Source organism: Notothenia rossii, assembly GCF_949606895.1.
Source record: "Notothenia rossii genome assembly, chromosome: 8".
In the NCBI taxonomy this organism is placed as follows: domain Eukaryota; kingdom Metazoa; phylum Chordata; class Actinopteri; order Perciformes; family Nototheniidae; genus Notothenia; species Notothenia rossii.
The window spans coordinates 5,244,823-5,265,319 of record NC_136906.1 but is presented as its reverse complement, the minus strand read 5'-3'; the positions used below and the strand labels follow the sequence as shown (position 1 = coordinate 5,265,319).

General features: G+C 40.1%; 1 protein-coding gene across 3 annotated transcripts in view; it reads right to left on the bottom strand.

Moving 5' to 3' along the window:
- Positions 1–20,497, bottom strand: part of LOC307014751 (choline transporter-like protein 2) — a 32,147-nt gene that overhangs the window by 6,205 nt on the left and 5,445 nt on the right. The window contains exons 1-19 of one of the 3 annotated variants that reach the window (XM_079642860.1): positions 16,793–17,070; positions 13,435–13,483; positions 13,276–13,349; positions 13,105–13,189; positions 11,632–11,716; positions 10,739–10,852; positions 10,543–10,603; positions 9,909–10,032; positions 8,161–8,244; positions 7,967–8,079; positions 6,513–6,644; positions 6,310–6,409; positions 4,726–4,818; positions 4,430–4,514; positions 2,950–3,212; positions 1,796–1,890; positions 1,074–1,177; positions 920–993; positions 770–840 (exon numbers count right to left, since the gene is read on the bottom strand). In XM_079642860.1, the coding sequence (XP_079498986.1) occupies positions 770–840; positions 920–993; positions 1,074–1,177; positions 1,796–1,890; positions 2,950–3,212; positions 4,430–4,514; positions 4,726–4,818; positions 6,310–6,409; positions 6,513–6,644; positions 7,967–8,079; positions 8,161–8,244; positions 9,909–10,032; positions 10,543–10,603; positions 10,739–10,852; positions 11,632–11,716; positions 13,105–13,189; positions 13,276–13,349; positions 13,435–13,483; positions 16,793–16,826 (1,840 nt within the window). In that variant the 5' untranslated portion in view covers positions 16,827–17,070. Of the gene's footprint in view, positions 1–769; positions 841–919; positions 994–1,073; positions 1,178–1,795; positions 1,891–2,949; positions 3,213–4,429; positions 4,515–4,725; positions 4,819–6,309; positions 6,410–6,512; positions 6,645–7,966; positions 8,080–8,160; positions 8,245–9,908; positions 10,033–10,542; positions 10,604–10,738; positions 10,853–11,631; positions 11,717–13,104; positions 13,190–13,275; positions 13,350–13,434; positions 13,484–16,792; positions 17,071–20,497 lie in introns of those variants that run through there. The other 2 variants (XM_079642862.1, XM_079642861.1) reach the window with 2 other exon arrangements.

Below are 20,497 nucleotides of genomic sequence, written 5' to 3'. Positions count from 1 at the left end.
ACCAAACAGATCACCCATTCTAGCCATGCCTCATATCCCTCTGTTTCACTTCCTGTTTCTAAAGGGCTGATTTTGGGCATAAAGCTTTAAAAATAAATAAATTGATAAATAAAAAAGAGGGGTCTGAGCTCATGCGGGACCCGGCAGCTACTGTCTAAACTAAATGCTGCCGTGATGAAACGTCATATCATGGATTATCAAGGATTATCTCTGAAACAGTATGGAGCTCAAAGGCTTTCTCTCTTGCCGGTTATACCACAAGGTGAGTTCCTTTTTACTTCCTGCTTCTTCACACACATGCTCTCCAGTACAGGTTAGCTCTGAGTGTTAGCGATGCTAATGTAAACACCGACCATATCACGTCCAAAACAGTCGGGCATTGTTTCTGATAGCAACGTTTCTGATAGGGCCGTGGGTCCACATTTCAGATATTACGTCATATCGGACGCAAATCTGGATCAGCTCCGTTGTTCCCCCGTTTTTAGAGATTTGGGTACGGAGGGAAAGAGAGAGGGTTTTATTTTCTGACGCTGCGTGAGTTCCCCGACACACCGGGAACACATGTTTATGTATAAAAGACATCAAAAAGTGCATTTTGCATGATAGGTCCCCTTTAAGTTATTCTTCTTTTTTATCCAGTCTAAAATGGAGCAACTGTCATGACACCCAATACGCCCCATAATAAATTAAACATTCTAATTAACCTTCTCTAGTCTAAAATAACGTCAGACGAAGATTTCGAGAATGAATAATTGATATTAAGACTCACCCACGAGCCCAACAATGAGCAGTTTCCCCAAAAACAAGAGGAAGTCTGTCACTTTGTCCAGGACAGCCACCCTGGGGGATTTAAAGAAATATAAAATGATATTCTGCAAATAAAATCAAAATAAAGTAAACTGTATTAAATCCACCTCACCTGATCATGTTCCTCATGAGGAGGAAGAAGGCGTTTTTGGCGGAGGTGCAGAAGTTATTCCCGTAGATCGCCGTCTACAGGACAAAACACTCATTACACTCAAATACTTTATAAACATTAGCATAAACGAGGTATAAAGTAATAAAGCACGCACCATGATGTAGGCGTTTCTGTTGATGAACTTGACGAATTTCTCCAAACACCAGAAGCAGCATTTCAGGCAGCACAGCAGGAACTTGGTGCATTTATTATGAGCTCCTGTGAAAAATTTAAAAAACTAATTAAATATATTAGTTGAAAAATATATAGAGAAGATGACAAAGGGTAAACTTGTTCCGTTTTATACGTCTTGAAATCATAAAGTTTGTAGTAATGTCATCATAATATTTAAGGTCCTGATGTAATTGGATAACTTTTTATTCAAGTCTAAAGGTTAGACAGAGATTCAAGAGTAAAAAGTAAGAGATAGGAATTATTTATAGATTGTGTTTTGTTGTTTTTGAACTTATTGGTAAACAACCAATAGAATCGGAGGCATGAAACCCCTCTTTAATGGTCACACATGCAGAGCACACAGCGAAATTTGGCCTCTGCATTTAACCCATCCTAGTCCCAGGAGTCTAGTACTAAGAGAAGTGGGCAGCTATTGTACAGCGCCTAGGGGGCAATGGGAGTGGCTTGTGGCAGTGCCTTGCTCAAGGGCACCACGGCAGGGCAGGAGGTGAACTGGGACCTCTCCAAGTAGCAGTCCACGCTCCATATTTAGGTCTGTTCGGGGACTTGAACCGGCGACCCTATAGCTCCCAGTCCCTACTGACTGAGCCACTGCCGGATAAAATAAATACCAACAACAATGTGAATCAAACCGAAGCAGACCTTTGAGCTTGTGGTCCAGATACTCCAGCAGAACTCTGATGATCTGAACGATGGAGAGGATCAGGGAGCCGAACGCCAGAGTTCCTGTGTGATACCTGAAAAAACAGACAATAATAATAACTTAAATGTATATAGTGCCTTTCATATAGCCAAGGACACTTTTACAAAGGGGGGGGGGGGGGGGGGGGAATTAACACACTGGGACAGAACACACTAGGACTACAAATAAAACAGACAAGTAGACAGAAGGCAGATAAGAGTGATTTTCAAGCAAACTCAACAGCATGTCGGCCATTTTTGAAGGACACCAGCTAATCCAACTATTAACGAACAAAACCAAAGAAGGACCACAGGATTACGTTTTATACTTTTCCAACATGGAGAGTTAATGAAGTGTAAGAGCGCCATCTGCAGGTTGTTTAATGCAAGTGTAAGAGAATTGCTGACCTACAGAAACGCAAACAACTACACGGGGAATGAGATTTAAATCTTGAAATGTCGTCGTATATATATATAGCCTACAGTAAGAATATAACGGTAGATTAAATATTCACAAAAAGCCACCATTTTGTTAGCATTCAGTTAGCATAACATTAGCTTTCTATGTCCGGATGATTGTATATTGTTAAAGAGCCTCTAGATTTGAAGATCCTGTGTCCCCAAGTTTGTAAATTACACATCCAAAGATTAAAGGGAGGCGTGTGGTGCAGTGGGTTGGTGTTCGGATCAGGGGGTCACAGGTTCAAACCCCACTGCAGTCAGTATGTCGTTGTGTACCTGAGACACTTCACCCCAAATTGCTCCTGTGGGGATTGTCCACAGTATGGAGTATGTAAGTCGCTTTGGATAAAAAAGTCTAACAAGTGACATGTTATGTAAAAAATGTTTTTATTTCCCGACAGGTATAGGAGCCAAGTTAGGCACTGTTACTGGTGGCACCATTCTTCTCTTTGTGCATTAGTTCAAAAATAACCGTCCTCTCTCAAAGGACGTTTCTATTTTGCACATTTCGGATGAAAAACAGCCGACAGAAGACCAGTGAAAACTGATAGACATCGTCTGCTCCTACTGTTGCCAAAGAAGCTATCCTTCAAAGATGGCCGCACCAAATGAACCCCATTCTCTACTGAAACTTCCTCCACATTCAAACCCACCTGAGCGACCTCCCGAGGGAGGAGAAGACGGGGAAGGCGGGCACGTCGTCGGGCTTGTTGAAGGCCCAGTAGTGCGAGGCGAAGGCTCCGGCGAGGGTCATCTGTCCCAGCGCCGTCACAAAGTTAGCGCACCAGAAGAAGAGGAAGACGTTGTAGAACTGCAGCCCGATCAGGTACTTGTGGTACGCCGTCTCTCCGCCGTAGAAAGCGAACAGGCACTCTGATTCCGGGCACTGCGTCTTTTCCATACTGATGGAGTAGTTCTGAGCACAGATACAGGTTATATAGACACCTTTATACACACTTTGGAAATCTACGCTCCATTCAATGTCATGGAAACGTTGAAAATACACTCACAAGAGGATGATTAGGTCTAAAGAGAAATCTGATGTCCTGGTTTAGGCCTCACTCCTGCACCTTGAATTGCCTTGTGTTGAAAGGTGCTATATAAATAAACTTGCCTTGCCAAAGATTGTTGGTTAACCCTTTCAGAGACTTTCTGACTCAGCCTATCATAATAACCTAATAAGACTGTCCAACAACATCATGGGACCCAAAGCATGCTCTAACAGAGAATATGAACTGCTACCATCTAATGGGAGATTCAATAAAGTCAGGCTGAAGCATCCTTTGTGCATCAGTCAATCCTCTCAGTAAACACAGAGCAGAATTCAGATCAGATGCACGCTGAAGGCTCTTTGAGCAGCTTTTCTCTCACTGATCGTGATGTTATGTTAAATGTTAGTTTTCCATGTATATGTGTCTGTTGATGTTACACATGGAGCTGCTGTGATGAAAGCCACATTTCAGACTTGATCTGACCATTCAAGTATTATCGTATATAGACACCATTAAAAAACACACACGGATCATGTCATGGAACCATTGAAAATACATTCACAAGATGATAATTAAGCGTGAAAGCTGTTTTAAAAGTTCGATTCAATTCATTTTATCCACAAACATGTTACAAATTCAAGTTAAAATCACAAGACATAACGGAGATTTGTCAAATGGGATAACCAATCCGAAGCTATAGAATAGGGTTCCAGGAAAATGTAATCTGGGTGGCTGTGGCTCAGTGGATAGAGTGCTGGACTTCGAATCAGGGGGTAGCAAGTTCGAGCCCCGCTGCATTAAGCATGTCGATGTGTCCCTGAGACACTTCACCCCAAATTGCTCCTGTGGGGATTGTCCACAGTACTGAATGTGTAAATCGCTTTGGATTAAAGTGTCTAACAAAGGACGTAATGTACTGATAACCAACTTCCATGTTGTCTTAAAGCTGCAGTATCACTTCAAATGTTTGGTCATTTTAAAAACGTTTTTAGGTTGAGTGATTCCAGGATGTTAGAGTGTCATTTCTGGGTTTTAAGAATATGTCCACGATTATCCCGTGTATTTTTTTGAATTGATAACATTTTGTCCAGGATTAAAATGGAGGTCCTAACATCCATTGATAATAAAAAGGAGAACTCACCGCAGGTTCACAAGTTTTTCTCGAGTGGTCGCAGATCGTCTCATTGAAGACTTTGTAGATCGGTTGGTTAGAGGTAGACAAGAAGCTGATCAGTTTTATTAAGGACAACGTCAGAAGATGTTCAGCGTCCTAGTCAACTACGCAAAATCCTACGACGTCAAATTAAGTTTTGGTGACAACATTTAACGCTAACCAACTCCTGAGCTTAAATACTTATCAACAAGTTCATTTCTGTTTAGTATAGTCGCACATGCTTAAATCAGCTGTTCCAGTAATGGGACATTTAGAAAGGATACACAGCAGTGACGCCCCAGTAGGCGATGACGATGGCCAGGAGGAGGAAGGTGAAGAGAGGGTAGAAGAGGGAACACATCACATGCCCGATGGTTCTGTAAACACAACAACAACAACGTCACAACCAAGACAAAAATCAAAACTTTGAGTCAAATTACAATGAGTTTAACTGTGTATTTGACATTAGTCCGATTCTCTAATGCTTGCCTTGTACAGTCAAATTAGTTTTAAGTTAGAAAACATCTTAAGGTCATTGATATATTTTAACTAGGGCTGTCAAAAGATTAAACATTTTAATCAGATTAATCACAGCTTAAAAATTAATTAATCAGATTAATCACCATTCAAACTATTTCCAAAATATGCCATTTCTTTATGTATATTGTTGTGGGAATGGAAAGATAAATGAAAGAAGGCGGATATATCCATTTAACATACATGTACGTATGTTTATTATAACATTGTTCTGTGTGTCAAAATGAAAGACAGCCCACACACCTATCACTCATCAAACCGTGGGGTCTTATTTCATTACGTGTTGATTTCTATCAACACGTAATGTTGTATCGATGTATAGAGATGTACTACAGCAAAAGTATTCTCCGTCGGGACTTCCTGCAACAACACCACACCGTTATCTTGATTCTGATTGGCCAGAAGACATTATCAAAGATGTTCTATTGAGAAGACGATCACTACGTGACAAAAGTTTTCAAAACCGTATCTAGTCTTCGGTATTTCACGACAAGTGGCTACTGAAATCAATCTTACTAACTGCCGTCTGTGCAATTTACTCTGCGCGAGTTGGCGGACTTTCTTTTGCTTACTTTAACATCATTTTTCAAGGTGGGGCTAAGCCATTTCTTGGTATGGCTGAAGCCTACCCTAGCGCTGCCACTGGTGGGATGTATGGGGCCGGCCATTCTGCACATGCGTTAAATCAGGGGTGTCAAACTCAAGGCCCGGGGGCCAAATCCGGCCCGCGACTTCATTTAATGCGGCCCCTCAAGAGCTTGCAAAGAATATAATATGTTTATTATACGGTTACATGCTGATTTACAGAGGCACGTTGCCCATAAACTACATGTCCCACAATGCATCTCGAATTTGACTTTTTTCTCAGAATTTGACTTTTTTTCTCAGAACAAGTTTTTTCTCAGAATTTGATTTATTTTAAAATAATTTTGTAACATTCTCAGTGAAGAGACCTGCAATGATTTGCCCTAGACTTCTGCTTTCAGACGTAGTTAATTATGAAGTTATTACCCTATCCGATAATAATCCAATGCAGAGGTAATAACATTATTTTATTTATATGAAATATTGATATATGTATTTTGATATATAGTCTTAAAGTTACAACCGGCCCTTTGAGTGCAACCATAATGCTGATGTGGCCCATGAAGAAATTGAGTTTGACACCCCTGCGTTAAATGCTTTAAATATTTTAACGCAATTAATTAAAAAAATTAATTACCGCCGTTAACGCGATAATTTTGACAGCATTAATTTTAACAATTTGTTCCATTCTCTCGTCTAAAAGTGCCAACAGATTAATGTGAATTATAATTTATGTAAAATCTGACCTGCTGGCTTCTTTGATGAGAGCGATGGCGATGAGGATCCTCTTCCTGAGGAAGATGAGCAGGAGGATGATGACGACCACCACAATGGCCAGAATGATCACTAAAGGAGAGGAAGAGTAGAAGAGGGATAGATTACACAGGTGTCCTCACTTCACAGTAACATGTCAGAGTGTTTAAAGGTGTATGATGGTCTGTGTTCGTACTGAAGGCCAGCCAGGTCTGTCTGATCTGCAGGTAGACGGTGAAGTCCGTCTGGAAGCCGATTTCCTGCAGAGTGACGTTAGCGCCGGCCTCTCCCTTCAGAGCGGCGTACTCCATGTAGCAGTGGAAGATACCTGAACGGGAGCACATTACATTTAGATTTTTACATTTAAAGTGACTTAAAATGAGTGCAATCAACCCTGAAGCTACGGACTCAGAACAGTAAGAAGCCTGCAGGCACAGAATCAAGTTTAATGCCAGGTACGTTTACACATACAAGGGATTTTCTTTGGTTTCTGGTGGTGCGAACATACAGTAAACGATCTAAAAAAATAAGTTGCAAAGTAGGGGGAAAAAAATATATAAGGATTAAAAAAAAAAAGGAAAGTATTAAGAAACCGGTACATCAGCGTTTATTAAGCCATTAAGTGCATTCGTTTTAAAAAGGGGCCCTATTCTGCTTTTGTCTTTCCTGTGCTGTGTTATATGGGTTTGAGTGCATGTCAATGGTCTGCAAAGGCTAAAATCTCTGTGTACCCTCAAGATCAGGGGTGTCAAACTCAAATACACAGTGGGCCAACATTTTAAAACCGGTACTAGTGGAGGGCCGGACTGGTTCAATGTTTATTGCAGAACTTATTGAAATGAACTTATTGCACATATTAAACCTGGAACTAACAAAGCTTAAATGATTGCCTATAAAAACAACATTAAACATTAAATAATCAGTTCATTCATTTCTTATGGCTCTATCTGCAGCTTTTCCAGAGTCATTTCTTATGATTACATTTTCCCACAGGCCAACAACAGCTTCAACAAAACTATTTCCCTCAAAGAGAAACCAAACATGTCCTGTTGTCGTGAGAGAGAAAGTGCAGAAGGAAACATCCATTAAACTCAGTGTGCTGCTCTGTGATGCTAGCTCAGATACTTGGCATCTCATCTTGGGTGCAAGGTCATCAATGTTTGGGCTCAGGCTCTGAGCTGAGGAGACCCTCAGGATGGAGTGAAGGTGTGCGTGCAATATACCGACGGGCCAGATCTAATAGGAATTAGAAATTATCCTGCGGGCCGAAATTAAATCCACCAAGGGCCTGATTTGGCCCCCGGGCCTTGAGTTTGACACATGTGGTTTAGTGACAAAGGTAATAGATGGAGTTTCCCCTCATTCCACCCCCGCCTGAAACGCCACCATTGGACTCCTTTGTTTACTTCAGGAACATAGTGACATCACTATATTACATAAATGTACCACTATGCTGGTGTCAAAAATAAACCGTTTATTTGATTTGTAATGATTTGTTACCATGAACGATAGCGTTGCTAGCTAACGACAGCGCTCATGACCACCTGTGTGTGATTTGAGTCAACATTCATATATTGACAGTGTACGACATGCATTGTACCAATTTCCTTATTTAAAGAGAGCATAAGGCTTTTATGTTTGAACTCTTACCGTATCCTAGGACCAGTATCACCATGACGATCATGACCCAGACCATGATCCCGGCCAGGAAGCGCAGCAGGACGATGAAGAGCAGACTGGTGAGCATCGCAATAACCAAACCTCTGCAGAGAGGAAGGAACAGAGAGGCAGTGAGCGGAGGTTTCAGAGAGAAGCAGACGTGTTCATGTTCCTGAGGGACTTACATCAGGATCCAGTACCAGGACTTTGTGTAATCCTCAAAGATCTTCATCACCACCTGACGAGCCTCCATCACCACCGTGGCGTTCCTGAGGAGAGAATCAGGCCATTTTACTTTCAGTGTTTAAAGATAAATACATACAAATGATGGTAGTTTTGTAGTATGCCTGTGTTTTCATTAATACCAACAACAAACGATTTAACTCCAATCAAGCCAAAGCTATTGTTTCTATGAGATGTGGACACTAATACAACATACAATAAAGATTACCCTTATTTTATTAATTTTTTTCGGCACATTTTACGTTGAGTTTAAAAATATATATATATATATTTGAGGGAGGCTGTGGCAAAGTGGACTACTGCGTTGGTGTTTGGATCAGGGGATCACAGGTTCAAACCCCACTGCAGTCAGCATGTCGTTGTGTCCCTGAGACACTTCACCCCAAATTGCTCCAGAGGGGATTGTCCACAGTATTGAGTATGTAAGTCGCTTTGGATAAAAGCATCGAACAAGTGACATCTGATGCGTATTTTTATTTTAACTTCTTATGTTTATAGAAATCCATCCATCCATCTTCTCCCGCTTATCCGTGGTCGGGTCTCGGAGGTAGCAGTTCCAGCAGAGAGCCCCAAACTTTCCTTTTCCCCTCATACACCAGCTCTGACTGGGGGGTCCCAAGGGGCTCCCAGGCCAGCGAAGAGATCTAATCCCTCCACCTGGTCCTAGGTCTACCCCTCGGTCTCTTCCCAGCTGGACGTGCCTGGAACACCTCCCTAGGGAGGCGCCCAGGTGGCATCCTAACTAGGTGCCCGAACCAGCTCAACTGGCTCCTTTCGACCCAAAGGAGGAGCGGTTCAACTCCGAGTCCCTCCCGGATGACTGAACTTCTCATCTTATCCCTAAGGGAGACGCCAGCCACCCTGCGGAGAAAACCCATCTCGGCCGCTTGTACCCGTTTATAGAAATATCATTTTTTTATTTTTCAAATGTTTACTTTAATATATTTGTATTATTTTAAATGTTTATCTCTATAGCACATGTTTACTTTAACTGTATTTTTATTTATTTTTTCAACATGTATATTTTCACCCCTGATGTATGGGCTCAGAACAGTCTCATAATACACACATGCACACTTGTGTTTTTCAATGCAGGCAGGCTCCATGGACCCGTCAGCTCCGGACAGCGAAACATGCGTACATGAAGCGCTACGTCATGAACGCAAGAAATCATACCCCGGTGGGGGCGCGCTCATGTGATTGGCTTAGAATGGAGGAGACATCTGATTGGCTATAGATAGAAAAAATTACAAGTACGAATCGGGTGACCGTCAGGGGAGTCTCAAAAGACCCACACACGAATGCACAGCGATCCGTGCACAGAAAGCGGGTTGTGTGGATCAACAATACATATGTAAAACTTTTTTTCTCTATTTAGATTTTATTTACATGTAATGTGAAACGGATCACATTTGTGTGTGCGTTGAAAAACACAAGTGTGGATCCTTCTGTGTTCATGTGTGAATTACGAGACTGCTCTGAGCCCATAACAATGTTTATTTGACTTCTTCATCTTTTTTTTTTATTTAAATAAATATTTGTATTTACTTTTTTCATTTTAAAAACAGGCTCTTGACTGACAGTTCCCGTTTCTAAAGTATGTTTCAGCTCTACGAAGTTCCCCTGCAGGGTTGCAGGTTGGGACAGGCTCGTTGCAGCCGTTTGATAATGATGGATATTGATAACTCACTTGACTCCATCCACCAGGTCCTTGGCGTCTCTCATGGTCCCGCTGCCGTCGTCAAAGTGAGAGTTGTTTCCCACGGTGATCAAACCTCCTTTCAGGCCCAGAGCGGGGAAACACCTCCGAGTGACTGAGGGGAAGCAAAGGAAGATGTAAGAATAGATTTCAGATCTCGACTGACTCTCTGGAAATATACTACATGCAACATACTGTAGAAAATACTGTGGAATTGATCATTATATTTAATTAATACCAATACACCACTGTATATATTATAAGAAGCATGTTATGCATTGTGCCCATTTTTACTTTAACTACCTATGTTTGTATATAAATATTTAGATTTTATGTTTTTGTTTGACATTTTAACTCCAACTTTCTATGTTTATTTGAATATTGTAATTCAATGTTTTTTTTTTAAATCAGACATTTTAATAAAATTTATTTTGTTTGTATAAATATCCTTATATTTGGAAATAGCTTGTTTGCCCATTCTTACTCTAACTTCATGTGTTCAAATAAAAAAATGTATTCCATTTTTTCTTTATTTCCAACTGTCACAAAACCACATTTTATAAATAAAAATAAATAAAGAATTCTGATTAATACAAATAATATAAAATATAATATTTCCACTCACAGGGCTTGCTGGGGGTCAGCATGGCCGGACAGAGGCCTTGCTTCAGGATTTCTGGGATTCCCTGAAACATTTAAAGCAGATGAGAAGGGTGTGTGTGTGTGTGTGTGTGTGTGTGTGTGTGTGTGTGTGTGTGTGTGTGTGTGTGTGTGTGTGTGTGTGTGTCAGACAATAACAGGTTTGATGTCTTTGTACCCACCATTTTGTTGGTCACGCCCTCCTTGCAGAACGTCTTGTAGTAGTCGAAGTCCTTCGTGTTGGTGTAGGCTTTGACTAACGTCAGGAACTTATCAGGACATGTCTCCACACACATCTGAGGAGGACAGTCACACCAGAAGGTCAGGTTAAGGATATGTGTTAATAAATAAATAAATTTTAAAAAGCAGCACAACAGGAGATTTAAGTCCGATATAAAGTATTACAAAAATTCCTCATTCTGACTTTTTGTACCATCATAAAAACTTCTTAAACTATGTGAAATAGAATGAATATCCTTAGCAAGAGTTCTACACCATTTTACATATAGTAATATACATTATTTTACGTATTTATGATGTTATATACTGTAGTACAATTTTACTTATTTTAAATAAATACAATTATATATATATATTATTTTTTTTAATTGTACCTTTTTAAAACAAATTGTTGATTTAACATATTTTTATTCTATTAGATTTGTTCGATATTTTTTAATTACGCTAATAATGCTTGTATTAATATTTCCATTATATGTTATTAATCATTTTAGTGCACATTATTTACTTTAACTTATGTTTTGTAAAATGAATACTATATGTTTTTTATTGTGCATTTTTTGTATATAAATGTTTTATCATATTATATTTATCTTTTTACTTGAGTTTTTTTTTTACAGATTTTATTCTGTTGAATGTATTTTTTCCATTGCGGACTCCTTTAAACTTCTTATATCATTATCTTGAATTGTACATTTTTACTTTAAAAGGTCCCCTATAAAACTGTTTTTCCTCAATATGTTATAGCTCTCAGATATATCCAGAGCCTGTCTCTGATTGGCTGAAACACCAAACAGATCATTGCAGCATTACCCATAATCCCCTCTGTTCTCACCTGGGTGGTGGGGCACTGGAACTCCAGCAGCACCATGGGGCTCGCACACTTCATGATGTTGAAGTAGAACAGCATGCCCTTTTTCCTGTTAAAAAACACGTATACGTTTATAAATGATCAGAGGAAAAAAGGGCTTAAGAGGCTGACTAGCACATTCCTGTACATCAGGGGGGTCAAACTTACCGGTTGTAACTATATAAATATATAATATATATATATATATAAATAATGTATTATATTACATTATTGCCACTGCATTGGATTATTATCGGATAGGATAATAACTTAGTAATTAACTACGTCTGAAAGCAGAAGCTCAGGGCAAATAATTCTCTTCAGTGCGCATGTCACAAAACGAGATGCATTGTGGGACATGTAGTTTATGGGCAACCTGCTTCTGTAAAGTGTCATGTAACCGTATAATAAACATTATATTCTTTGCAAGCTCTTGCGGGCCACATGAAATGAAGTCGCGGGCCGGATTTGGCCCCCGGGCCTTGAGTTTGACACCCCTGCTGTACATCGTGCGTGATTCATGTTTTTGACCTTCATCGAAAGTACCGTAAACCAGGAAATCATTATTTCCTCATGTTGTGCTCCGGAGAGTACACTTGTTTGTGTCTTTATAGTAAGAAGCATTGATAGTTATATCTGGAGACCTTCTTGCGAGGTGCGATATATACACTTGTGTTCAATTTAAATGTTTCCTTGCAATTTGTATACATTACAGCTTACTAAAAATACTTTTAACATGGTTTAAGCATTTGCGATTTGTATTCACTTAATTGTTTTGTAATCAATGTGTGCTTGCCTTTGTATAATAAGCAAGTCTACTCTCTACCTAAACATGCACTGTGCCTTTGAAACCCTCCAGGGGGTCCGGTGCCTTGCTCTAATGCACCACGGCAGTAACTGAGACCTCTCAAAGCACCAGTCCACATTCCATATTAAAGGTCTGTTCGGGGACTTGAACCGGCAACCTTACAGTTCCCAGGCCAAGTGCCTACAGACTATGCCTTTGTTGCTGTAACGCCGTTAATTTGCCCACTGTGGAACGAGTAAAGGGTTTCTGATTCTGATAGTATCACACCAACATCCATACTAAATTACATACAGGGGCATAAAGAGGAAGGGGGTCTATGTAACCCGACACACCAGATTATTTGTTACACCATCAGATAATCCCTCTTTGAATACCTTTTCAAAGAGGGCAGTACTTTCCCGTGCTCTCGCTCTGAACACACCCATCTTTGAGCTGAACTGTCACATAGTGTTTGTGACTACTTTCTGTTGTGACACTATAGCGGTAACTAAATCCATCCAACAAATACAAACACTTGGCAAAGAACCCAAAACCATGTCTGTCTCCAGGGGCACATATTGCCGTGATGACACACAAGGTGAAAACCACACACACACACACACACACTGTCTCAGATGGTAATTATAATCTATATTTGGAAAGCGACTCACTCCAGTGGGGTGCCCGCCTGCCCGCAGAACTGCCCTCGACTGTCAGTGGGGTAAATCACCTTCCTGGGGTCACCCTGGGACCAGGCTGGAGGCACAAACAAAGAAGGTTAGATTGCATTTAAACAAAGGTTTTCGATGTTTTTTTTTCAACTTGCAGGTTCGTTTCCTTACCCAGAATTCCCACTGCAAAGTAACCCAGTAGGGCAATAATGAAGATAATGCAGCACACGATGTCTGTGCAGCTCCTGGGAAAAGAGAGCAGAGTTTAAAAGGGTTCAAATAAACTCTTTACACACAGAGAAAACCAGAAGTCACATATCTCTAACTTACCTGTTCTGGATAGGGCCCTTGAACGAGGAGTCATACTTCCTTGGCTCGCCTAAACAGAAGAAGAAGAAGAAGAAGCAGATGTTAGAGGCTTTCTGTTGGTCGACCAAGAAGTTCTCTTCACAACAAGCCAATGGGATTTTTCCATAGGACTTAAGCAGCAAATAAGATCTGTGTGACACTCACGTTTATGATCCTACACATTTAGTCGTGTAGTAGGATAATCTCCACTTTATGATTTTCAAGGTCAAAAGCTATCGTCAAGGTCACATGACTTCATGGCACCACCGCTAAGCTAAAGGTGGCTAATGTTGGGCGTGATGATGTTTAGTCGTCTCATTTAGACACTTGTTAGCAACCGCTATTTTTAAATTGGGATATTTATGGACGTAGTTGATGTTGTTGACTTGTGTTACCCACAGACCTTAATTCAGGCTTCTAACCAAAAAAAAAAACATTGACTTTGAACCAAAAGCACCAGAAATGGTACATTGGTAACTCATTTCCAGGTTTTAGGACTCATTCCTGCACCACTCTAGTGAGGGCATGGCTTAGTGAGATATCTACAACCCTAAGTGCAATGTAATATGTTAAACAGGGAAGTTATTAAAAGGTTGAGAAACAGTAAGCCCCCCCCCCTCCCTCTCTTTCTTCTGTCAGATGGCTTTTCCCTGAAAGCAGACACGCCTTGCAACACAACAAATTCCTCCCTGGTGACTAAGCAGCAGAAAACCCATGAGGAGGAAGAGAACAACACAACTGGTGCGTCCACTAGAGGGGGCCTGAATCATTACTGTAGATCAATACCATGACAAGGCAATAATGTCAAGTTCATATACAAGACTTGTAATTCCAACAACAAGACATTTAAAACAATCCACACCTTTTTCTGAAGGTTACATTTAAAGAAAGTCCATTCATTCAATAAATCAGAATAAGATGGTATCACTTGGTTTTCAGAAAAGGAATTGTGTTAGACTACTGTTAAGCAGGTTATTATTAGATTAGATGGACATTAGTTTTCCAAAATGGGAGATGTGGAATATGGAGAAAGTCTTGGTGGATATTTGCACTCTTAATTTGGGTTGGGATAATAAGACTTCCTGCAAATGGACAGCCCGATGCAGAGCAGAATATATTCATGTAATAGTCCCAGATGCATGAAATTGAAACATGAATATAATATTTCACTCTCAGGACAGCCATGCCTGGATTTTATTTGAGTTTCTGGGTGAAAGGAAGAGGCATTTTGTTGGGGGTTTTCTTGGATTAAAGAGTGGTGCAGGAATGAGTCCTAAACGTGGTACTGAGTCAGCACTTTTGTTTCCCTTGTCTTGATTTTAAGTTTTTTTTTAACATGTTGTTTAAATGCCTAAAATAGGGTCTGTGGTTAACACAAGCTGAAGAGATTTTTGATCTAAGAATTTAAAAACAGTGGTTGCTAACAAGTGTCTGAATCAGACTACTAAACTTGATCATGTCATCACGGCGTGTGGCGCAGTGGATAGAGCCTTGGTATGGGGATTAGATGGTCACAGGTTCAAACCCCACTGCAGTCAGCATGTCGCTGTGTCCATGGGCAAGGCCCTATGTAATGTAATGTAATGTAATGTAATGTCACCCCAACATTAGCCGCATTTAGCTTAGCGGTGGTGAAGTCATGTGACCGTGCTGTAGTTCCTTTATAGCCCAACATTAGCCACCTTTAGCTTAGCGGTGGTGACGTGAAGTCATGTGACCGTGCTGTAGTTCCTTTATAGCCCAACATTAGCCTCCTTTAGCTTAGCGGTGGTGACGTGAAGTCATGTGACCGTGCTGTAGTTCCTTTATAGCCCAACATTAGCCACCTTTAGCTTAGCGGTGGTGACGTGAAGTCATGTGACCGTGCTGTAGTTCCTTTATAGCCCAAAATTAGCCTCCTTTAGCTTAGCGGTGGTGACGTGAAGTCATGTGACCGTGCTGTAGTTCCTTTATAGCCCAACATTAGCCGCATTTAGCTTAGCGTGGTGACATGAAGTCATGTGACCGTGCTGTAGTTCCTTTATAGCCCAACATTAGCCACCTTTAGCTTAGCGATGGTGAAGTGAAGTCATGTGACCGTGCTGTAGTTCCTTTATAGCCCAACATTAGCCACCTTTAGCTTAGCGGTGGTGACGTGAAGTCATGTGACCGTGCTGTAGTTCCTTTATAGCCCAACATTAGCCACCTTTAGCTTAGCGGTGGTGACGTGAAGTCATGTGACCGTGCTGTAGTTCCTTTAAAGCCTAACGTTGCTTTTTTCTCCTAGAGATTACCTTTGGCATTAATAAGGTTATCCTGCTATTTTCTGCGATAGTTAAAAATGGAAAAATCCCATTTGCTTTTTGCGGCGGTAGCAATTGTGGTGCTAACTTCCAGGTTAGCTTAAAAAAGATATGTCATCCCTCCCACCACTGTATTGCAGGCTCAGGCCTTTAGTTAAGTTCGCAGTGTGTTATCTGAGGTCAGCGTGTCAGGAGCATCTATTATCTAAGCAAATTCAGCGTGCGGCTCTGAAGCAAATCCCTCAGGGAACATTAGTTCCACTTCAGTAAAAGCAACATTACTTAACATTAAACAAAATGCAATGAATAGAAAAGATCACAAACACAAAAATAATGGTTACAATCAATTTTTTTCACATTGTTAGGGGTTTCAATCTCTCCACCTTACTACCAACGGATGTATATTTTAACACATCATATCTTGAGTCTAGACATTGGGTATGATTTTTCTTCTTTGGCCTCTTTGCATCTAAATAATGAATGTGGTCGGGTGGATAATGCTGCAGAAATCATTTACCACATGAGCTCTTAGAGAAGTCACAACTTCCTGTCAGAGCGAGCTGCCTTTATGGGCATGGTGTGAGAGCAGTATTGCCACACTACAATGCAATATATATTGTCTGAAAGATGTTCAGACACGAGTTAAACCGTTTTGACTTGAGGTATTTCCATTAATCCATGTAAAGAAGTTGGATTTAAAAAAAGGGAGGCCTTGCCAACTTCATTATGTAGCTGTATAGGACATTATTGAATGAAAGGAGTGTGTCAAATTTAAAATCCACACTTTGCATAGTTATATTTGCACAACTGATCATATCAAAAGCTCCCTGCCTTCACACACCTATAGAGTCAGCAGAAGGTTCCACAGTAACACCCATACACACACCCTGTCCTTCCCCGCAATGTTTACATGCTGATACTACCGCTGCAGTTTCACTCAACACAACTTAAAGACATTTGTTTTAAGGGAAAACCTTAACAGATAATCCTTCAATCACTTCACTTGATACAGAGTGAAGACAGAATGATAAATACTAAGTAAGAAAGAGACAAGTTACCATGTTTTCCATAAAACTCTGCTTCCTCCGGCATGTTTAAAATCCTGTCTGGGTTGAAATGTACTGAAGAAGCCTTTTTTTTCACTCTTTCCACCGCCTCCTAAACTGGGTCACTTGTTCCTCGCTGTGTGAATGAGGGAAACTGGAGTATTGTGGAGGGAGAAACCAGTCCAACCTGTCCCTGAATGGCAGCCAGCAGCAGCAGCTCTACTCTCTCTGTGTTTATCCTGAAACAACAGCCTCTTTCCAATCTGTGCCCCACCTGTGCATCTCCCTTTTTATCTCCTCCCACTTCCAAAATACCTTTCTGGGTGTCAGGTTTTCTCAGTTTCTGTCTCAAAACGAGCAGGAAGGCTGCGAGTGCAAGAGACGAGGCGTGGACGTGTGAATGTGAGGGTGGGGGGTGTTTGTAGTGTGTGTACGAGGAGAAAAACTAATGAGAAGTTGCTTGGATGTGATCAAAAACATGTGTTTGCAGACAGTAAGGAGGTTTCCTGCTGCTCTGTTTCCCCCCAGTGGTGTTTTCTGGAGCTTCAGTGAAAAACAGCATGATTACATTCAGGTGTGGGTGATTAGGGCAGCAAAAACAACAGCCTGTGCAGTCAATAATAAACTCAAGAATACATGTTTGGTGTTGTAGAATAATTTCCTTTCAATTGGTGTTGAAACCGTATGAAGCTTCTGTTTTGTTTTTGTATTCATGCAGGAAATATTTCAAGCTTTGGGGTTTCAAATGGAGCAAACACAGTGACATCTGCTGGTTTCTAAACTGTATAGAAGGCTATGAAGACTGCTGGTATTCAGTCCTTCACTTAAAGGTGGGGTAGGTAATTCACTTCAGATACACTTTTTGTTATATTCCATGGAATGCTGTTAACATCCCGATAGCAATGAATATATTAAATGCTTTGACAATAAATACATAAAATAATATCATCTGTGGAAGCTGTAGCGCTGTAAAAAGCACGACCAATCATCTGAGCCGGCCCGGCTAAAGTAACTGGATGGCCTACCTGCCTGTCAGCCTTCCATCGTTGCACAAACTTATCTCGTGCCCTCATTGGTCATGTGCGCGTTCGTGTGTGTTGGAGGAGAGGCTCTGTAAGGAAGTCTGAAGAATTTTTCCGGTTGTGTATTTTCAAATTCTAGCGCACTCGAGCTGGTTTCTTTATTCTTACCTACCCTACCTTTAAGTAAAAGTGCTTATACAACAATGAAAAAATACTCTGTTACGATTAAAAGTCCCTCATTGGAAATGTTACTTAGGTAAAAATAAGTTAGTATAATCAGCTAAATGTACCTAAAGTTATAAATGCAAAAAAGTCTCAAATAAAAAAAAGATATATTCAAAATAAAAATACCTTAATTAAAGGTGGGGTAGGTAATTGTGGAGGAACCAGCTCGAGTGCGCTAGAATTGGAAAATAGAAAGCCGGAACAAATCTGCCACTTCCTTCCAGAGCCCCTCCTCCAACACACACGAACGCGCACATGACCAATGAGGGCACGAGATCAGTTTGTGCACAGATGGAAGGCTGACAGGCAGGTAGGCCATCCAGTTATTTTAGCCGGGCCGGCTCAGATGATTGGTCATGCTTTTTACAGCGCTACAGCTTCCACAGATGAAATATTTTTATGGATTTTTTGTCAAAGCACTTCAGATATTCATTGCTATCGTGATGTTGAGAGCATTCCATGGAATATAACAAAAAGTGTATCTCGAACCGGTTTCTCAAACTTACCTACCCCACCTTTAATTAAAATAAGTAGGTATAATTAGCTAAATGTGATAAAAGTATTAAATGTAAAAGAAACCAATGCAAAGAAATAAAAAAAAAAACAATATGTTTCAAAATAAATTAGAAAATTATTCATAGGCGCCATTTTAATAATCTCTCAATTGGATGGTTGATGAATCCACTAAAATGTTCTTGTATTATGCTGTTATATATTATATTGGTTAGTTTTAATTGTAACAAAATATCGTGTTTTAGAAAATTGTGTTTTTATGCAAGAATCTTTCAATTTAGCTGTTAAATAAATGGGGAAGTAAACAGTGAAATATATGAATTACAGTATAGAGGAGTGAGAAGTGTTTCCTCCCATCTTGTGGGGACATGGCAGTATTGAGATACACATAAATCCTGACTTCACAATCAAACACTTTTTTAGACTGCTGCAATATCAAAATGGCAGCCAGCTCAAAAATACATGTATATATAATAAGGTATTGTTGAGCTACAGAGATATCCCCTTCTACAACTAACACAACGTATTTGTTTGGTACAGATCTTCTTTAAATAAATCACGTCATGATCATTTTTTATCATTCATGATATTATTTTTTAGTATTAATGAAGATTCTGTTCAATAAATGATCAATCCATCCAATATTGGGAATTATATAGCATTGCAATATCAGTCAAAATAAATCACAATAGTCATTTGTTTCCAAATCTTGTAGGCCTAAAATAATTGAAAAGAAACTCAAAATGATTCAAAATAAAGTCAAAAAATACCTAAATAAAAAAAGTGTAATATAGTAAAAGTGTTAAACGTAAAAGTCTCACCCAAGAAAATCCAGATTATTCCGAAAATAAATTCAGAAAATTAAGGTTTATTTCCTGTTTTTTTCACCTGCTTGAGATTTTTAGATCACTCTCAGTTCTGCATTAAACCACCAAAGGAAATGAGACAATGTTACATGTGTTCACATTTCTAACAAAGAGCCCGCAGACTGCAGATGTTTTCAACAGAAACTTTCATTTCAGCTGAAATGACTAAGACTTTCCCTCCACTCTGTTCTCTGTGGTGCTGCTTGGGGATTCCCAAAAAGAGTCTTGTTGTCATTACCCATACAAAAAAAATAACAACATTCCCATCATGTGACTCGTAAACAGAGCTCTGGGGAATTTGACTTCTTGGACGACGACACACTCAACAACAGCTCTTTCTTCCATCTGTTGTCCTTTCACTATTCAGCTACATCCATGTGTAATATACAGTGCCTTGCAAAAGTATTCACCCCCCTTGCCATTTGTCCTATTTTCTTGCATTAAAACCAAAAATAATATAATATTTTTGGCGGGATTTTATGGCAAGTCAGAAAAAGTCAGTCAAAATTGGTGAAGTGAAAAAAAAAGTTGGAAAACATTAAAAAAAAATTAAAACTTAAAAGTGGTGTGTGCATTATGTATTCACCCCCTTTGCTATTTAGCCCAAACAAAGACCTTCAGAGTCACACAATTATTTAAATAAAGTTCACCTGTGTGCAATCAAGTGCCTCATTGTCTCTGTATACACACCTGTTGTAGAAGGCCTCCGTCTTCCATACCACAGCCAGTGGCCTTTCTAAGCAAGAAAACGACACCATGAAGACTAAAGAGCTCTCCAAACAGGTCAGGGACAAAGTTGTGGAAAAGTATGAGACAGGGTTGGGTTATAAAAAAATCTCACAAACGTTGAACATCACGAAGCACCATTAAATCCATTCTTTTAAAATGGAAAAAATATGCCACGACAACAAACCTGCCAAGAGAGGGCCGCCCACCAAAACTCTCACACCGTGCAAGGAGAGCATTGATCAGAGAGGCCGAGGACAACCCAGAAGGAGCTGGTAAGCTCCACAGCAGAGAGAGGAGAATCTATAGGACCACAGTAAGCCGGACACTCCACAGAGCTGGGCTTATTAAAATAAATAAGAAAA